Source organism: Melanerpes formicivorus, unplaced genomic scaffold (genome assembly GCF_026170545.1).
Source record: "Melanerpes formicivorus ecotype bairdi unplaced genomic scaffold, bMelFor1.0.p_v2 SCAF_17, whole genome shotgun sequence".
Taxonomy (NCBI): domain Eukaryota; kingdom Metazoa; phylum Chordata; class Aves; order Piciformes; family Picidae; genus Melanerpes; species Melanerpes formicivorus.
The window spans coordinates 6,615,938-6,634,291 of NW_027142369.1; the positions used below are offsets into that span (position 1 = coordinate 6,615,938).

General features: G+C 42.5%; 1 protein-coding gene across 4 annotated transcripts in view; it reads right to left on the bottom strand.

Annotated features, from left to right (window-relative positions):
* ITPK1 (inositol-tetrakisphosphate 1-kinase) overlaps positions 1-18,354 on the bottom strand; it is a 125,739-nt gene that overhangs the window by 7,367 nt on the left and 100,018 nt on the right. For all 4 annotated transcript variants that reach the window (XM_068148809.1, XM_068148808.1, XM_068148810.1 and 1 more), the window contains 5 exons: positions 10,253-10,351; positions 8,338-8,378; positions 3,921-4,086; positions 1,726-1,793; positions 121-283 (listed from right to left, as the gene is read on the bottom strand). In XM_068148809.1, the coding sequence (XP_068004910.1) occupies positions 121-283; positions 1,726-1,793; positions 3,921-4,086; positions 8,338-8,378; positions 10,253-10,351 (537 nt within the window). The remainder of the gene's footprint in view (positions 1-120; positions 284-1,725; positions 1,794-3,920; positions 4,087-8,337; positions 8,379-10,252; positions 10,352-18,354) is intronic.

Genomic DNA, 18,354 nt, shown 5'->3' on the forward strand with positions numbered 1-18,354 from the left:
CAATTTGGCTGCTGCTCTCCTGTGCTCCTTCTGAGAAGCAATGATGACACCATCAGTAAAACTTCATTCTAAGCACACACTGCAGTTTCCACAAAGCATGAGTGGAAAGGCCTTTCTCACCTGGGAATGCATTTATATCAATGACGGCATGCTGCCCGGTCTGATTGTTAATGATGATATCAATTCCAAAAAGGGAAACTCCCAGAGCTTGCCGCAGAGCCTTAGAGATTTCCCGGATGACGTCGTCATTTGGCCGCTCAAACACTCCTTCGATTTTATCCAGCTACAGCAGAAAAAGACACAGAGGTAAGGAATGCTGAAACAGGTGGTGTGGTTTTTTTCAGTGGGCAGATTGATTTTCAGAGGTTTCCAGGTGCATATCCATCAAATCTAATTGCAGAGAACTGGTGGCATGAAACAGAGAAAGAGAGCAAAAAGAAATGGCTTTCGTAATTCCATATCCTTCCTATACTGGCAGTTCACCTGCTCTGAGTGCCCAGCTCTTCCTGTTCATAACGGGGCAGCTTCTTGAGAGACAGAGCAGTGTAGGAATGGATGGAGAATCAGACCCATGATTTTCAGTACTAGATCTACAACTTAAAAAAAAATACAGCTGGTGTGTTTCACTCTGTGCTGCACATCTTCTAGATATCATTGTCATATTTCAATGTGGATTAAAGCCTTTGGTAAAGGGCTGACAAGTCTGGCTCCCACTGATAGTTCAGTCTGAGACATACAATACTACTCAGGGTAGTAGCCTCTTCAAGGCAGAGGCTAATTCAGAAGGGATCCTTTGTGTGGGTTTTCACATATAAGTTATTATGTAAACATTTGTTACAATCAGTAATTCAGATTTTTCATGACTGGAAGACAATTTTCTTCACTTTTTAAACAACATATTTTGCAGCAGAAGCATGTCTGGAATATGTATGTGTATGAGAGAGATGGCAGGTAAACCACAGGAGCATATACTCTCTCTGTCACTAGCACAATTACAGTCTTAATATTTAGCACGTCTATCAGTGTTGCACACAACTTGAAATTCAATCATTAATGACTACAAAACTACTCCCCAAGAGAGCTTGTGAAATGGAAAAGAATCTGGAGACTCAGAGATTGAAAAGACTCAGTCCTGTAAAGTGACTTTCTCAGCAGTCCAGTGTCCAAGAACTTGGTAGGATTTATCTGTGCATAGCTTATTAAAAGTACTTGCAACGCAAGCATGAAACTGCAGCATGCTGACACTGCTGGCCTTGGAAGACACACAGAAATGGCCCCATGGTCACAGCTCAGGCACTGCAGTCAGCCACTGGACTTTTGTGGCACTGCCCAGGGCAGTTTCTCTGCTGGAATTTAAACTGTGTGTCTTTCCTCACAGAACTGAGTCCTAGAAGGATGATTTATGCTTATTAAGTTCTCTGGACAGATAAAGGCCAGGTATTTGCACTTGGAACCTCCTTCTTCCCTTTGCCTAGATTAGCTCTGGGGAGTTTAGGCCTGGCAAGCAACACAACCCTGCTGCATCGGTGCTTCCTCACCGGAGCTCGGTAAGGAAAACCAGAGGGGGACACAGTCATGCTGGTTCGCTGTATCAAATAGACCTCAGCCTGCAACACAGAAGCAGACAACTTGTGAAGGAGAGTCACTAGCTACTAACACTTTGATAAGAAAGGACTAGATAAGTTTTCCAGCCACACTAGAGGGAAAAAGACCAACTGTACTTACTGCTGTTAAGACGGATGAGGATTCTGGTTTTGAAACATTGTGGCTGTTGAAAAATATTGATTCTCTGTCTGGAATTAAAAGCAGGTTGTAAATAACTTTATACCAGATTTCAATTTCCAAAAGATTAGTGTAAAAACAGTAGATGGCACTGTAGCCCCAGGAATCTAGTGCTGATCCCTGCCAGTAGTCCCCAGCCACCCACCCCACTCCCAAGGTCTTCCCTCCTGTCAGCTGGCACTTAGCTGCCTGCACAGGCAGGGATCCACAGCTAGGTCACCCGTGTTTTTTTGACCTCAGACTACAGACAAATAGAATGGCACAGGGTTAACAGAAACCAGTTTCCTTTCCTTCACCAGAGCAAATTAAGCCCAGTAAGATAATTAAATTAATTTCTGCTGGTTTGCTATACTCCAAGTGACAGTTACAGTGAACGGAAGGTTCACTGAGATCCCTGGGAATCTGGAGAGAGCGCTGTCATCATGGATGATGCAGGAATTTTCATGGTCAGAACCTGCTCTCCTTGTGGAAATGCAGGAGACACGCTCAGGTGACAGAAGCCACTAACTTCTGCAGTGGAAACCAAGAAGAGACTTGAACTAGCACGTCCTGCCCCACTCCCTCTGTGCTGGAGGTTTTACTGGTGGGGAGAAATACACTACAGCAATTTTCCCCTTGGGATTCTCACCACAGCAGAATGATGGCCTTGTACAAACAACCCACACGGAAACACCTGAACCAAAGTCTCAGCACACAGATGGCACCAGCAAGAGTATTTCTGCTATGCTGGTCTCTCTGGATGGACATTTAAGAGCAGCCATGGGGCCACATACTATAAAGATGAGGGAGCTGTGAAAAGCAAGCCCAAATCCGCTTTTCAGACTGACTCTTTTCTTGCTGTCTTCTGCCACCGAGAATGGCCTTGTATTTTCAGTGAGTTCCTGGAGTGCCTCGCAGCCACCAGGTCTATTTAATCATCAGATGTCTGCAGCATGGCCCCCTTAAACTCTCCTGATGAGGTTAAGAAAGCCCAATTTTTATCTTCTTTTTATCTTCATCTGCCCACAAGAGTTATTTTTATGTGAGCTTCCAGACAACTTTCAAATCTTACAATAACAGATGAGACACTAGCTAAGGCACTTTCAGCAAAAGTATAGACCAACTGTCCTAACAGTTTAGACAAACACAGATTGTGGCCTATTTAATTTGAACAGGACATAGAGCAGACCTAAATGTAAATACAGGCAGAGATACCTGCAGGCAAGGACTTTTACTATATGATCCTATTATAGGTATACTAACAACATACACATTTGTGTGCAGAATGCAATGGTGAGCATACAGGGACATACTAACATCAACAGAAACCATAAAAAGGGTGACAAAAAACTGGCGCTTGCTTATTCACCTCCTGTAGTTTGGTACTTTCTCTTGACCCACCCCCACCTCCGGTATTTGTCCAGTTGCAGACAGATCATGCTCCCATCCATGCACTGCTAATTCCCTTTGGTTCTGAGGGGGGCCACAGAATGCAGTTCTATGGAAAGGAGCTTTATTCCCATAAAGGAAATTAAAGCAATCTTTAATGAAACCCCTTCAAGTGCTGCTTTCTAGTGACACATGGGAGGATTACTGTTCTCACTGACAAATCATTCCTCCTTTCCCCCAACACAGCTGGTATCTACAAACCATAGGATGCTTCCCACCAAGGTTTACAATATTGGGCCTCATGCAAACAGAGAGGCTTGTTTAGGGGAGAGCACAAGTGGTCTTGAACTTGAACACACGTACATAATCAAGGTAAAAATAGAGAGAGGAACTTCTGAAACTCTGGAATCCAGGAAATTCTCTCCAGAGCACTTATAAACAAACTCCGGAACAAATGACACATGAACTTACTGTGAAATGAGAGAACTTCTCCCCCTCTCCCCCTTTCCACATGACATAAAACACTGTTTCTAACAGGTAAGACTCAGGTTACCATTGCATAAATATTTACTATATGAATGTCATTCCTATCTATTCCAGAGCAGATGCGTTATCGCTCTTCCTATTGAAATAATACAGAAGAGGAAACACAGTATGCAAGAACCAGCTGCCTTCACTTCAGCAGCCAGTTCAAAGATTGTTTTTCTTTTCAGCTTTTGCTGCCAATGCTCTGAGAGTTGACAGTTTCTTTTTAACTTGGCACAGCGCACCTGAAATTCCTGCAGAGAAGTTCTTCAAAGATGGTCTTTTCACAACGGTGTAAGATTCTCCAACCACAAAGACTTTGTACAGCACGGCATTGTGATTGATGAAGCTCTGAATGACGCAAGGGGGGCGAACAGCTTTCAGGCCCTCCTGGTTGAAGATGATCGCCATCTGGAAACACACACACACAGTTGTGACCAAGTCTTTCAACAATTTAATATGTACCCACCACCTGACTAGCAGTGAGGAGGATATATCTACTAATGGATATGTACTGATCATGTGTGCGCCCCTTCTCATCAGCTAATCCTGTTTTATTATGTTTCATTTCACTGACATGCAACTCTCCAAACACTACAGGCAGTGCACCTTTCATTTTCGACCAACATTTTTTTCTCAGTTCTTTGCAATTTCACTTGCTGCTTTTAGTCGAGAAGCTACTGAAACTGCAGGTACAACAAAAGATTAAAACATTTGACCAGCGCACATGACAAAGTCTGTATTATATGCAAGTGTGCATCCTGAGAACAATGTCTGTGTACTAAATGTAAGAGTTCTTACCCACAGCTCTATTTCCCTTGGTTTGGTTCAGTCCAGTTGCAATGGCCTAAGCACCAGGGTTTCACCTACATCATCAGATTATTTTTCTACTAGTTCTTACTGCTAGACAATGTTGACCTAATGATTTGCTTGGCTTTATTTCACCCTGTTGCTCCAAATGGATAGTCCTCTTGAAGGGACTAATGCCTCAATGATGAACAACAGCAGCCTCAAACAACACAGAAGCTATGCTAGTACATGTGCAGAAATACTTTGATGAGCCAGCCTACCTTCAGTACATGTTACATTGTTCCTTCCATTGATCCCTCTATTACCATGCTTGCATGCATATATAATTACTGTAACTGTGGTGCCTCATTTGGCAGGTTTGTCATTGGAGTATGGCTCTATGCCTCCTACGCAGAACCAGCAGCAAACACCATTCTGGCACAGATAGTGTGCCCCTAAACAGCAGTGAGGAGAAACTTAGGTTTGCTCTCCATCCTCAAAGCCCTGAAAAAGCTACACTCTACTTATCCTAATACTGACCTCTCTTCATTACTCCAGTGATTCTGGGCCTTGTTATGCACAGTGGCAGCAGGGCATGTTGGTAGCCAGAAGAATATGAATAAGGACTGTTCAAGGCCAGAGAACCTGGCAAACGTTTTATCTTGCTTTCCTCTGGACAAACCTCCCTCCCAGTGGGAGGAATGGTTTGGTTAAAGCACTTTCCTTCTCTGCAGAGCCTTGATGACAGCGGCTAACATTCCATGTCTTGAGCCTACCACCTGCCCTAGTCAGTGCGGAATGCCAGAAAAGTTCCTAAGTTCTGAAACATAAGTTTTTTCTGATGCCTGTTAATATTTTATCATTAGCCTGCCTGACTCTACTGTTTTACTCCGGATGGAAGACAGTCCAGAGTGGCTAATAGAATTTCCTCTGGGTCCCACAGAAAGAAAGTTGCCTCAGTATGGTGTAGATGAGTTACATTGCCTGCTCGCTTTTCCCATGTGCTTCCTGTCAGTTTTTATGCTTTCTGAGATAAACTGTGTCTTTGAGAAGTCAGTTTCACTGCAAGGATGTTTCAAAGAAACTTTACCACTTTGTGCTCCCTCTCCTGTATTACACATGATCAGCTGCTCATCTGATGTATGCTGTACTTTCAGACTGAAAGTGTTCCAGTAACAAAAATCATAATCTATTTTGTGGTTCAAAAACACAGCCATGGTAAACGATGTAGTGATTAAATATTCATAGTAGAAAGTCTGAGCACATATTTATCCTTAGTCTTCCTTGTCTGGTAGATCACATTACATCACATAGTTGTCTGCACACATGCACAATGACTCAGTAGATCAACATTTTCTGAGGTCATGTCAATGTGTGCATTCAATACCTATTTGCAGCTGATACCCTTACTCTGTCTCTATTATGCCAGATGCTATCTGTATGTCACATAGGGTGAATTTGTGAGGTAACAACCTGTGCAAGAAACCTACTTCAACTAGTAGAATCATCCATCAAGTTGATTCACAGCAACAACATCACATCTCATTTGTCTCCCACTGGTGGCAAGAAGCACTGCTTTCTTCCTCCTCCTGTGCAGACTGTTGGCATTATAATGTCTACAACATCATAGTGGCAAGAACTGTGCTGTTCCTACAGTGTTCTCTTCAAATAGTAGTTAATTAACATAAGATGAGCAAGTACTTATTATCCTAGAATCGTGGAAATGGAGCATTTTTCTTCTCAGCACAGAGCTGACCTATGCTACTGGAAACCAAGTGAAATCTCCCTTCTGCAAAGCTCTGTGCCAACAGCCCCACGGACTAGCACACAACCCATGTAACTCCCACAGTGCTGCGTTATGCTGGTTTACTGCCATGCCTCATGGTTTTTGGCATGCATGAATACATCTTCAAGAATTTGCTTGCAGGGTGCACTTGCTCTTTGTCATCTAGCACTGACCTGCTGTGTCTGGCAGTAACATGGGAACAATAGTTTATATCATAACTTCCAAATAGCATTCCCAAGAATAAATGAAGAACTCTTTGGAAGGCAAACCAAAACATTTGGCACCAAAATTTTTTACTGACCATATCCTTAAGGAATTCAGTCTCAAAATCCAGAAGGACTCTCTGCCTTTTTATTCCTGTCTGCTCAACACTTAGAAAAAGTAATTTCGAACACATTTCTTCAGGTTAGGAGTCTCAGGGATGCCTCATGGCAGCTTTACAAAAGGTCAGTTATGTTCTGAGCAGGTGGCTCAGACAAGGAAGGACAACTTTTAGGCATCTCAAAGAAAAACATCTTTCTGGTCAGGCTGTATTTTAGGTCCAGTGTCACCTCTGCGATACCTCTACAGAAAATGAAATTATTTATCAAAAGCCAAAAATGGAGTCACTAATAGGCAAGAATTTCTTACTTCTAGACCTATGCTCCATCTTTTAGATCGACTGTACTATTAGCAGAATTTTATGTTTCCCTTGCCATTATTCACCATAAAATAGCAATTGCAAGACAGTTTGTCTGATAAAAACATACAAATTTGTATCACTCCTCAGAACTCAGCAACTCCAAAAGTGACTGCTATTACTTTGTGAAGTAGCACACAAGACTTCAAGCTTTTTTCCAAGGGTCCTCCTAGTCGTAAGTTCCTGTGATAAAGTATAGCCTACGGTTGTATTTTTCCAATTTTTGCTCAGCAAATGGAATTCTGGCAAGAGGCTGCAGCATATTTGCACTGTATGAACAAAAAGCAAAGAACGATTCACCAGGGAAACTAAGCTCAAGCCTGACTGGGACAGGCATTGCATTTCAGGCTGCAGTTGCAAGAACAACTCTTGAACAAAAACCAGCCCGGAAGCTGGAGTCTTAAATTCATTAACAATCCAGTTCTCAGGTGTTCTTGGGAATGGTAACAAAAATTAGCAGCAAACTAACAGAACTGTCTGTCAGCTTGTAAAGTGATTCACACTCAGGCCTGCATAAAAACAATGAAAATAATCTTGCTGTATTTTGAAAGGAAGTGCTGCTGGTCACTCAGGATTTCGGCTGCAGACGTTACGTTTGTCTAGATTTAGGTATTACTTTTGGGGCCTTCAGCTCTCAGAAACACTGCAGCAACATATTGCACATTTCAGAGGCAGCTGGGAAACCTGGACTGATGATCACTTTTGTTAACAAAGGAAGCTAGGCATCAGGAGAGCCAGCGGCGAGTGCTGGATTCTCAAAACTGAGCTGTGGTAAGCAGGAAGGCAGGAAGCACAAATGGAAAAGAATTAAAACAGGACTCAGCTCATCTAAATTTAGAGGAAGCTAAGCACATAGGGAGAGCACTCCTTCCAGGAATACACAACCATTTTTACTGCAATTGCCTTACAGGAAGGAGGGAAGGCAGAGAGTTCTACCTGATGGCTTCTCCTCACAGCTCCAAGTGTGTTATTACAACTGAATATGCCTGGAAATTATCTCTATTTCCTACTTCCTTCCCCTTAAGGAGAGGAACCAAGCCAGTTAATCTGCAGCACATGTACTACATACATGCCTGAAATATGGCAAGGTGAAAATACCACTTAATGTGACAAATCACCAAAGGAGAATCCTTGCAGACGCAGTTTGTTGTAGACTATAAATTGCTAGAATAAACTAGAGGATAGAAGCTAGAAACAACTTTTATGTCCAGAGGTTAGAGTCATATTTAACTTGATTTCAGAGAAACCTGAAAAAATTATGCAATTAAACACAAGGAAGAGGCAAGGGAAGGGATGTTATTTGGGCATTGCCCTCAGTCTGCTTACTATAGGATCAAAGCGGACCATTCAAACCACCACAGAGGGACTGGAAGCAGGGGGGTAACACTGCACAAGTTTTTTAACTCACCTCATGAGAGTTGGTTCCATGGGCCACTCTTGTTTTACAAACTGGGTAAATAAAAAAGAAAAACAATGCACCACTGAAACAGGACACACAAACTCTTTATAAATCCTTCCCCATCCACATGTACAAGCATTGAAGTTCACCAGACCAAGGCAGTGACTGTACCGGGTACCAGTGACAGTTTCTGTTTGAACAGTGTCTTCAAGCACTGCCAAGCCTGTCTCTCTCCAAGCCCTACTCTCTCAACTCCTCCCTGTAACTGTAAGGTTTGAATGAAGGTCATTCACAGGACTGGACAGACATCACCTAAGAAGCTAGCAGCAGTACTGGTATTGCCATCCTGCACCATTCTGCCTACTCAGAGGGCATCTTCCCAAGTACACAATTTTGCCTGAGGATGGGGCTGCTATACAGGTACTACAAAACACCCCTGTTCTGACAGCAAGGGCACTAGAACAGTGGAATCCAACTTCCTTTCTTACATCACTGTGTTTGGGAAAGAGCAGGAATCCAAACCAGCTAAACCAAATTAAGATACAACATTAGATACAACATTTTTGTTTTTCAGCCAACCATAGGTGGGGACAAGAGATGCAGAAAGATCCCAGCAGTTTTTCTCTTTCATATTCCTTACCTGCTCTGTATATCCTTGTTTTTGCCTCTATCCTAAAACCAGTAACAAGGAAGCAAAAACATAATCCTGCTATTATGAAACCAGAGGAGAACTGAAGACCCTGGGACCCACACAATGACTAGAGTTGATTATTTATATGTCTAGCAGAGAAGAACAGAACTTGCAAGTAGTGAGGAGATAGACGAGATAATACTTCTTTGGGGGTTATTAGAAGGATGGAATTGCAAAGCAAGATGACAGGCAGCTATGAAAAGCAAATGACCTGTACTAGAGTGGAAAACAAGCTGGTGACTTGAAATTCTGGAAAGTAGGATAGGACACGTGCTCTGGAGAACAGGAACATTTTTAACAAGGAAAAACTGAGAGAGAAAGGAGACAGAAGCAGGACTCCCAAAGTACCATGCAATATTTTCTGTGTTCTTTTTTAATTTCATCATCATTTAGAAGGGTTGCTTCAGGCTTTCTGAACATACAGGCTATCCTGCTGACTTCTGAGTACTAGCCAGGCTGCATGGGTGAGGAAGTGGGGCCTAAGCCATTCAGTAGGCTTTATATTAGTGCTTTACAATCTAGCTTCTGGAGACCTGTGTCATTTGGGAAAGCAATGGCAGGGACAGCAAAACATGCTTTTTCCACATGACTTTACCTCTGAACTTTACAAATGAGGCAAGCACCTAAGGAACAAATACCAACTGATTCTGCTCAATTTATACTGCAATGAATCAAATAAAGGAATGAATTAAAGCACAAGCCCCACAATGAAACTTGCTACAGAGAGTTCACAGCAGCTGTTTGAGGCTGTGAGCCCTTGCAGCCTGCTAAATATGATCATTTTTATACTCTTTCTTCTACCCTCTAAGATTATATTTGTAGCCCAGACCACAGAAAGGGAGGGGTGGGTAAAAAAAGGAGGCAGTCAGCGAGGCAGTGATTTTCTCAAGAAAAATAATGAATGCACCTGGCAAGAGAAACTTCTTGCACAAGTTCAGGGCAAGAGGCTAACTTTGTTAGAACTGACAGCATTTCCCAGGAATGCACGTCTACTGTAGCGAGGTTTTTAAAACAAGGAACATCGACAAAAGGCAAAGTAAAATCTGATAGGAAGAGGTTTTGTTTCACATTCCAAGCAGACTACTTCACAGCATTTGTTTCAGAAAGTTTTTAACATCCTTGATACTTTATCAATAAAGCCCACATTCCTACAGTGCTGGCTATGTCTTGCAGGGGTGCATGTGCAATATTTAGAATCTACTAGAAGCATCAAGGAAATGCCCATGTACATACTGAATGGGAATGCCAGTCCATTCTTCTCTATAAGCTGCAAGGTATCTTCTCCACAGGCACTTGTCAGCTCCATAAAGGGTGGTGAACAAATCCTTTCATCTGCAAGACAAAAAAAAAAGACTCAAATGGAGATGAGGGGTTTAGCTTCTTGGTTTCATCATTACTAGCTGTCTCCATATTGACTGCTTCTTGATAGTCAGCTTTCTTTTAACAGTTGATATATAAGCACTGGAAAGATTATGAGCCAATTTGAAATTGGGTTTCTGAAAACATTTCAGAAGATGAGAGGCCCAATTTTCAGATAATCTAAATGGAAATACAAAGCCCATATTTTCACGTGCAGCAAAACCAATCACACAGTTAGGAATATGTAGCTGCACAAGACTTAGTGAAAAGAAAAGGAATTGAGATCTCAGCTGTTAATGTTATGTCTTTGAGTGTAATTCTCTGAAGCATTTTACAAAAAGCTTGTGTGGCTGGTGTAGGCAGTCTCACAAAGCTGTTAGTACTGTAGGGGCGCTCAGGTGGCAGATTGCAGTGTGGATTTACTCCAGCCTTGGTGCCAGCCTTGCAATACATCCCACTGTCCATTGAGACCTCTCTGCCATGAAAGCAGTCCTCACTTGGTCTGGCAAAGCCAGTCAGAGCACTGCTGAGGCACTGAGGCACTTTACCTAGACTGCTCAGCAGACTTTGATTAAAGAGAAACAAACATGAGAAACATGGTAAAATTTAGCAGAGCAGGTTTGCTCTAGAGCGCTTCTGCTAACACTGTGCTTGTTCACACGGGATTCCAGGAAGGCTGGAGTCAAAAATCCAGCCTTTTTAGTGGCTCAGGTTGAACTGCTTTAGGATTCACATCCTGTTCACTATAGGGAAATTTTGATTGCCTAGAAATGCAGTGAGTAGGACTCAAAGTACTGGAGCATTAATTTCCACTGCACAAAAGGGCTGAGTTGCAAATTTAACTGCAAAGAGAATCTTGGCCTCAGTCACAGCTCTGGGACAAGTCAGAGGGCCCAGAGACTTCAAGTTAGAAGCTGTGAGCACACAAAGTCAAAGCAAGAACATCATCCAAGTAAGAGGAACTATCAAACTTAACTCCTCAGTGAGAACAGTCTTACAAGTACTGTCTCCATGATGTTTCAGCCATGGCCAGGTTAACTTTATTGTAAGTCAAGTTAGCTGTGCAGTACTGAACTGCAATTCAGAATGGGTCTGCCACAATTCACTTCTAAGACTTATTTTAAAAGAAACAGTGTGACATCTTCCCCCATGAAGCAACTGGAGACCAGAACAAATGATAGGAGCAACTCTGTCTGGCAAACTCAAGTCACAGATCTAAAACAACCAGCAACTTGCCTTGAAAACAAATAGAACATGACTGTTATTACCATGCACATCCATCACAGTGAAGGCAGAGGATACAACAGGTGGCGGCTACACTGTGCAGATGGTGCAGAAACTGGAAAGCTACATTTAAATTAAATCCCTATCAAAACTATATACTCTCAGAGAGCCATGCATCCAGAAACCACTTTATAAGCATTGTTTAGATTAATACTTTCACTTCATTATATCTCATGAGTATACTGCATATACTTAATTATAAGTACATGTGTTCCCTAACACAGAAGAGAAAATTGAATCACTGAAGAGAGGCAAAATTCTATGTTTTGGTATAACTATTTCAGTATGTGCTTCAGTGATCTGAAAACATCAGATAACTTTGGCCATTAGCAATACTGTTGCAAGAAAAAATTTACTGCAAAAAGAAAAGACTATTTTCATACATTCCAAAAGGAGCAGAAAGATTGATGCTTTGAGGTCAGCTTCTACAAAGCTAAACAAAACATCCCAGACTTCAAAGCTTTCAATTTGCTGCTATGAAAACAGAAAGCCACATCCAAAAGTGACAGGTACTGTAATATTTACAAGCCTTTGCCAAAGTGAAAGTTCCTTAGTTGGATTTAAGGAATTAGATTTAGTTTACAGATACTTGGGAACAACTTTGGCTTGGCAGCTCTCCCACCCAGGCTTCAGGCACACAATTAACTCTGCTTTCAGAGTGCAGATGCAGAGCGATGTATGGTTCCATCTCACTTCCCTCCGTTTCTCTCCCATGCAAACAGGAACAGGAGACAGGGAGGATTCAGCTTTTCTGATGATTACATGACACTTGCATGGGGGGATGAAGGAAGGGGCAAACAGTAATTTAGAAAAGACCACCTGCATCAACAAAAAGCAGCAGAGAAGACTCTTAGCATCTCAAAATGCTCCTGCTGACTTTGCACAACACTGGCCTTTTCTTTACCAAGAAGGTAATTCCAGCCCAGTGAAGCCTCTAAAACAGACCATTAATTCACAACCAGACCTAAAGCCAAACAAACCCTCACTTAACACAAGATTTGAATATGGCCTATACCTAGAAAGCTGCTGCTCTAATCACACACATTGCAATTTTGAAGGTAGCTGTAGGTTTAGAAAAAAGTCCTTCAGCTGCCAGTGGCGGCAAATGCATGCTGAAGCTTTCCTTCCATCACCAAGCTACCAGAATGACAGCAGCCTCAGCACACCTTCTCTGCACTGAGGTCCAGGAGAGACCTAATTGAGTGGCTGAGGTTTAGCATATCATGGAACCACACCATACAACCCACAAAGTGCAAACAGGCACTCACTGGTACATTGAACACTCCACTCTCCTCCTCCAGAGGTAAGCTGGAGGAGGTATGATCCTACTGAGCTGCAGTCAGGTACTGGACCCTTGGCCACTGTCACTGCTTCTTCACACAAACCAGTAACAACCAGTCACCATGGAAAATCATTGCCAAAATGGAAAGCAACAAATATACAAACAAACAAACTTAGCAGTCTAGAGGTGAGATCACATGAACTTAAGCGGAAACTTTACTTTCAGGGTGACGGAGCAGTGAAACAGCCTGGATGCCATTCTGTGCAACCTGCTCTAAATGACACTTTTCTGGGGTTGGACTAGATGTTCTCCAGAGATCACTTCCAGCCCCTATCATTCTGTGATTGTGAGAGGTCGTAGAGTCTTCTTTCCTGGAGACTTTCAAAACCCACCTGGATGCATTCCTATGCAACCTGGTCTAAGCCTTCTTGTGTTAGCAGGGGTGCTGGACTCAACAACCTCCAGATATCCTTTCCAATCCCCACCATTCTATGAGTGACATGAGTCTGGCCCCACTGCTGACACTTTGCATTGACACTACAGCCTAACTCTCCAGTCTAAAACCACACAATATTCTCTGCACTCGAAAGCCTTAGTGTGGATGAAGCATTTTTGTAGAAGCTGCCAGAGAACTATTAGTATGAGGGTACAGCCATGGTATGCCTCCCCCACTCACCCTCCCAGCAGCATTAGCTGTGCACCTCTAGCAGAAATTACTCTGTGTGTGCCAGGACACAAAGCTGACACAAGCCAGAACCTGTGCAAGGAGCTGACACTGTTGCTCTTCTACCATCAGCTCTGAGCAATGCACTGGGATGCTGCTGACTGAAGAGACTTTGTCTAAAACAGCAGGTTTGGAGAAGACTCTGCCCCGTCTTCCACCCTTGGCTACAAACCCTTGGCCCTTCGTTCCCAAGCGATTATTGCAAATGCAATTGCTATGCCTTCAACTTAGAATCTGAACCTAAACCTCAGGCTTTTCCTCACTGCCTTTGGGTACATCACTGAATTACACAATAAGCAGGTAACCATAACTACTAAACCTATCTTCAGGCAGCCATTATTGAACTGAAGGAAACAGCAGGAAAAATCACCCCATTAGTGAAAGGACTGCTGTGATGTAAGAGACTGCACATTTTTATAGGGCACACTTAGAGAGTGGTAGTTCTTCTAAATGCCTGGTGGTCTCTCCAGAGATCTGCCTCTGAAATACAGCCAGGACTCCAGGTGGACCATGTCAAGCCCAGAACTGCCAAATTTAAGAGCAACAAGGTATGACTCTTCAGATCAAGAGAGGGTTGAGGTCTCCCTTCAGACAAGCACCAGAAGTATCAGTAGGGTTTTTGTTGTTAGAATCAACACATCGTAATTACACTTTAAAGTAAAAACGCTGTCCCTGTGTTCCTCCCTTGTCTCTGTCCTAACTTTCATTGTATGCTTTGGCACTATCTTTGTGGTGTCTGCTTTCCATGTTTTCCTTAAATTATCCCTTTTCTTTAAGATTACATGAGCTCATAGGGAGGTCCCTCTCTCCAGTTTGTTACTTTCTGCATCTTTTCTCACCCCATCCCCCATTTCTACTTTATACTAGTCTTTTTGTTCAACTCTCATTTCTTCCACTGCTACCTACACTTTTATCTCCCCATCACCTCTGAATGGAGATCACGGCTGGGAATCACAGGGACCATTTGCAGTGGGAATTCTCAAGACAGCAGGGAAATTGGCACTAAAAAAACAGGTTGTCCCCCTCTGCACAGTACCAGTGCCGTCAGCTCAGGCGTGTCCTGCTCTGGGGTGAGCTTTGTCAGGGCACTGCTCCACTGCCACAGAGCAACACCACATTTATGAAGGTGGAAAACATGACTGGTGAAGACCAGTTTACAGGACAAGTAATACAGCAAACCAGCAAGGGAGAGGTGAAAGAGCAGTCAAACCAGTGTGCTGGTGTCAAGGAGGGAATTATTCCAGAGAAGTTTAGCAATGCTCACAGAAGCAATGGAATGTGAAGACTGGGAAGATGCAGTCTAAACAGTGGCCAGGGAAAACCAGTTTTCTGGCAGTGAGAATTGGTGGAAATCTTTATGCTTTTGCTTTAGTAAGAGATGTTGAGAAGTGCGTCTCTACTCAGGGCACAAGCACCAATGGTGGCCTGCAGACAGACAGCTAAACACTTACAGAATACCCAAAGCCTCAAGAGGCAGAAGGCACAAGAAACCCAACACTGAACACACACTCTCACCATTCAGCAGGTAGGCAAAACAGAACAAAAAGTAAGAGCAATACATAGTTATTCCACTGTGGGGCTGTACAAGACAATCAGTACCTGGCTATGGATCACTGTGGGGAAAACAATAAACCTTAACAGCAGAAGAAACAGAAAACAGTTTCCTATTCAGATTTCTTTCATCCTTATGACTCTTGGAAGGGTAAGATGACAAATAATGAATTGCAGGTCCAATGTTCTGCATTCATAGATCAACAAACTGCATTTCCTTGTCTTCAGAAAAGGAGTTTTGAAAGAGACTTCATGGTCTTCTGTGAGGAAAGCTTAAAACTCATGGTCAGGGAAAAAAAACAAAAAAGGCAGGCATGAGAATGCCACTGCCTACTGAAGTTCAGGTTTACAGTCTCAGCATGTTTCCCTACCTCATAATTCACTATTTTTCACTACTAATCTATAAATTAGGAAGCAGATAGGCTGAAAACCAAATATTTATTCTCAGCTCTACCAAACTCTTGAGACAGGACCATTACCTAACCACCAAACACATCCTATCTCTGAGTTCCCATTTGCAAAGTGGGGAGAAGGCTTTGCTACTTTATGAAGTTTAAGGAGTTTCAGGAAAAAGACTTTTTGATGCTACTGGGGTCATTACAACAGCTGTCTGAAGCTTCAGTGAAGCTAAGAGTATTACCAGAAAAAACCAAAGAGGTGTTTACTCAAGAATATCCTATCTTCTGAGCAGCCTCAGTATTGTCTCAGTAGTGGCATCTTCTCTGTTTACACAAAGAGGGTAGCAGAAGCACCAAATGAGGGGAGCATGCTGACGAGAAAGGAAGTACAGTGAATTTCTGAAACAGGTAGAGGGTGAACAGTTTGTCAAACAAGCACAGGAGGAGGCCTGGAATCCTCCAGGTGTGCAACAGATTTGGCCCAAAGCATCCAAAGCACACAATTGTGTGATCCCCTAATTATGTATAGCTATTTCAAATAGAGCACAGCTTGTACCCAAGTTCCTCTCTGTGGCTGGAAAGGATTATTCCTGAAGAAACAGAGTGTACAACCTCCGTATTGTACAACACTCTACGCAAAGAAATGACAAAGCTGCTCCTGAAAAGTGCTGGTCTCTGCTGTAAACACTCTTAAGATAAGGAGAAAAACATCCGTGACAAAATCAGGACTGGCTCAGGTCAGCCATCATCCAAAGCTCACAGAGCCAATGTTAAGCCTTACGTCTGCTGAAAGATTTACAGCAGGCAGTAACAAACTCTAAACTTCCTATTTGTTGAAAAAAAGCACTCTTTAAAAGAATTGTTGGCTCTGTGATCTGAAAACACTTAAGCCTCTTTAAAAACAAATATATTTTCAGTAGACTGTGCTTCACTGTAGCTTCCACAAGCTTGCACTGATACACTCTGCCCCTGGGGGGACAGAGAGGATGCACTGCCAGGCCAGCATCTTTTTCACCTAATACGATCAGGGGAGGAAATCTGAACTTCCAGCTCACCCCTCAAGTTAATTTTCAACCAAAAGCCCAACCAATCACACAAAGAGGCTGGCAGGGGGTTGTGTTTGGTTGGGTTTTTTTGTTTGTTCGGGTTTTTTTATTTTCCTTTTTTTTAGCATGTAGCTGAATCTTATCTTGACCATCTCTTACCTTAAACCATTGCATGACTGGGGTTTTTTTTGGCCTTCAGAATCCATCTACATATTGTAAACTCATCACAGCTTTGGATTGTAGCTTCTGCTAAGCTAATCCACAAATTCACAGCCACCAGTCTCTACTACCTGCAAGAACCCCTTCCTTAATCATTCCTCTAGTAGGTAATTTTTCAGTTGAAACCTCATAAAAAACTTTATTCATAAACCCCACGAGCTTACAGTGTTCAATCAGGTTTATTTTAGCACATTCTGCGCTGTTGTTTTCCCTTGCCCTCAAACACGTGTGCATGAGAAATATTGGCACAACAGATTCAGTTCAAACCTAAAAAAATCAACCCATATCTGAGTACCTGTGTGTTTGTATCTTACTCTCAAATCTGTGGTGCAGGGAAATTCCAGTTCTTGTGACAAAGCATTTGTGTTTGGGGAGCATTTGGCAGCATATTCCAAAGACACAAGAGGGCAGAGCAGACTCAGCATTGAGGGCATGATTTTAACCTTACCCTAATTTGACATATAAGGAATTGTGCACTGAATATGTATGTTAAATGGAACAGCTGCAGAGCAACATTCTTAATTTCTAATAAAGTAGTGATTTTGAAGCATCTGGGCAGCGAGTGAGGAAATCTCATACTGAATATAAATAACTACTACAAAAAATTCCCAGTGACTTGCCATTTCCATGCAATTTAGGAGTGCTAATTACAGGGTTTGAACCTAACGAAGAGAAATTATAAAAGATAAAGAAGAAATAAAGGCAAGAGTCCAAGTAAAGCCAACCTGATGAAGTTTTTACCCCCTGCTGAACTCTTCTTTAGAGACAACCATTTCACAATGCTATGGTCTTTACAGGATCATCCCTTACCTTTTAGATCTAGACATTCATCTCATGCTCACTTTCCTCAGTGAGCAGGATGCTCCTTTCTGATTCTCAAGGAAAGAATTAATCTCATCTCTTGGGTGCTCAGGCTGAAAGAGGCAGGTTTTGCAAACAAGCACTCAGCTTACTCATGGTGATGGAACTTCACTGAACATTGGCAGTAGAGGAGTACAACTACAGACATGCCTTCAGTTAAAGCAGACCTGCTCTGGAATGTGTTCATTGACACAGCCTGGTATGGCAAGCTCATGGAAAGGTAATAAGAGGTGAACGATCATCTCCTTCAAGAGACAGAGTAAAGGCTAGGAGATGTGCCTTCATCATTGAACAGCCTCATTTATCAGTACATAAGAGCAGTTACTCACCACCACCTAGCAAGTATAAGGGACAAGAAGATCTGCAGCTGAATTTAAAAAAGCCAAGCACAACTCTTCTCCAATATCCCACAGTTATTAAAACACATGACTTTAGGTGTTTGAAAATGCAGTATTTTGTCTAGGTACACAAAAGCTAAAGCCTGCTTCCTGCATTTTGACTGGATTATCCAAAAGACTGGACTATCTACTAACTTCCCTTCATCCTCTTTCACTGGTTTTCAGCAGCATCACATGCCAAGGCTCTTATGGACGCACTCTGGTACACCTGAT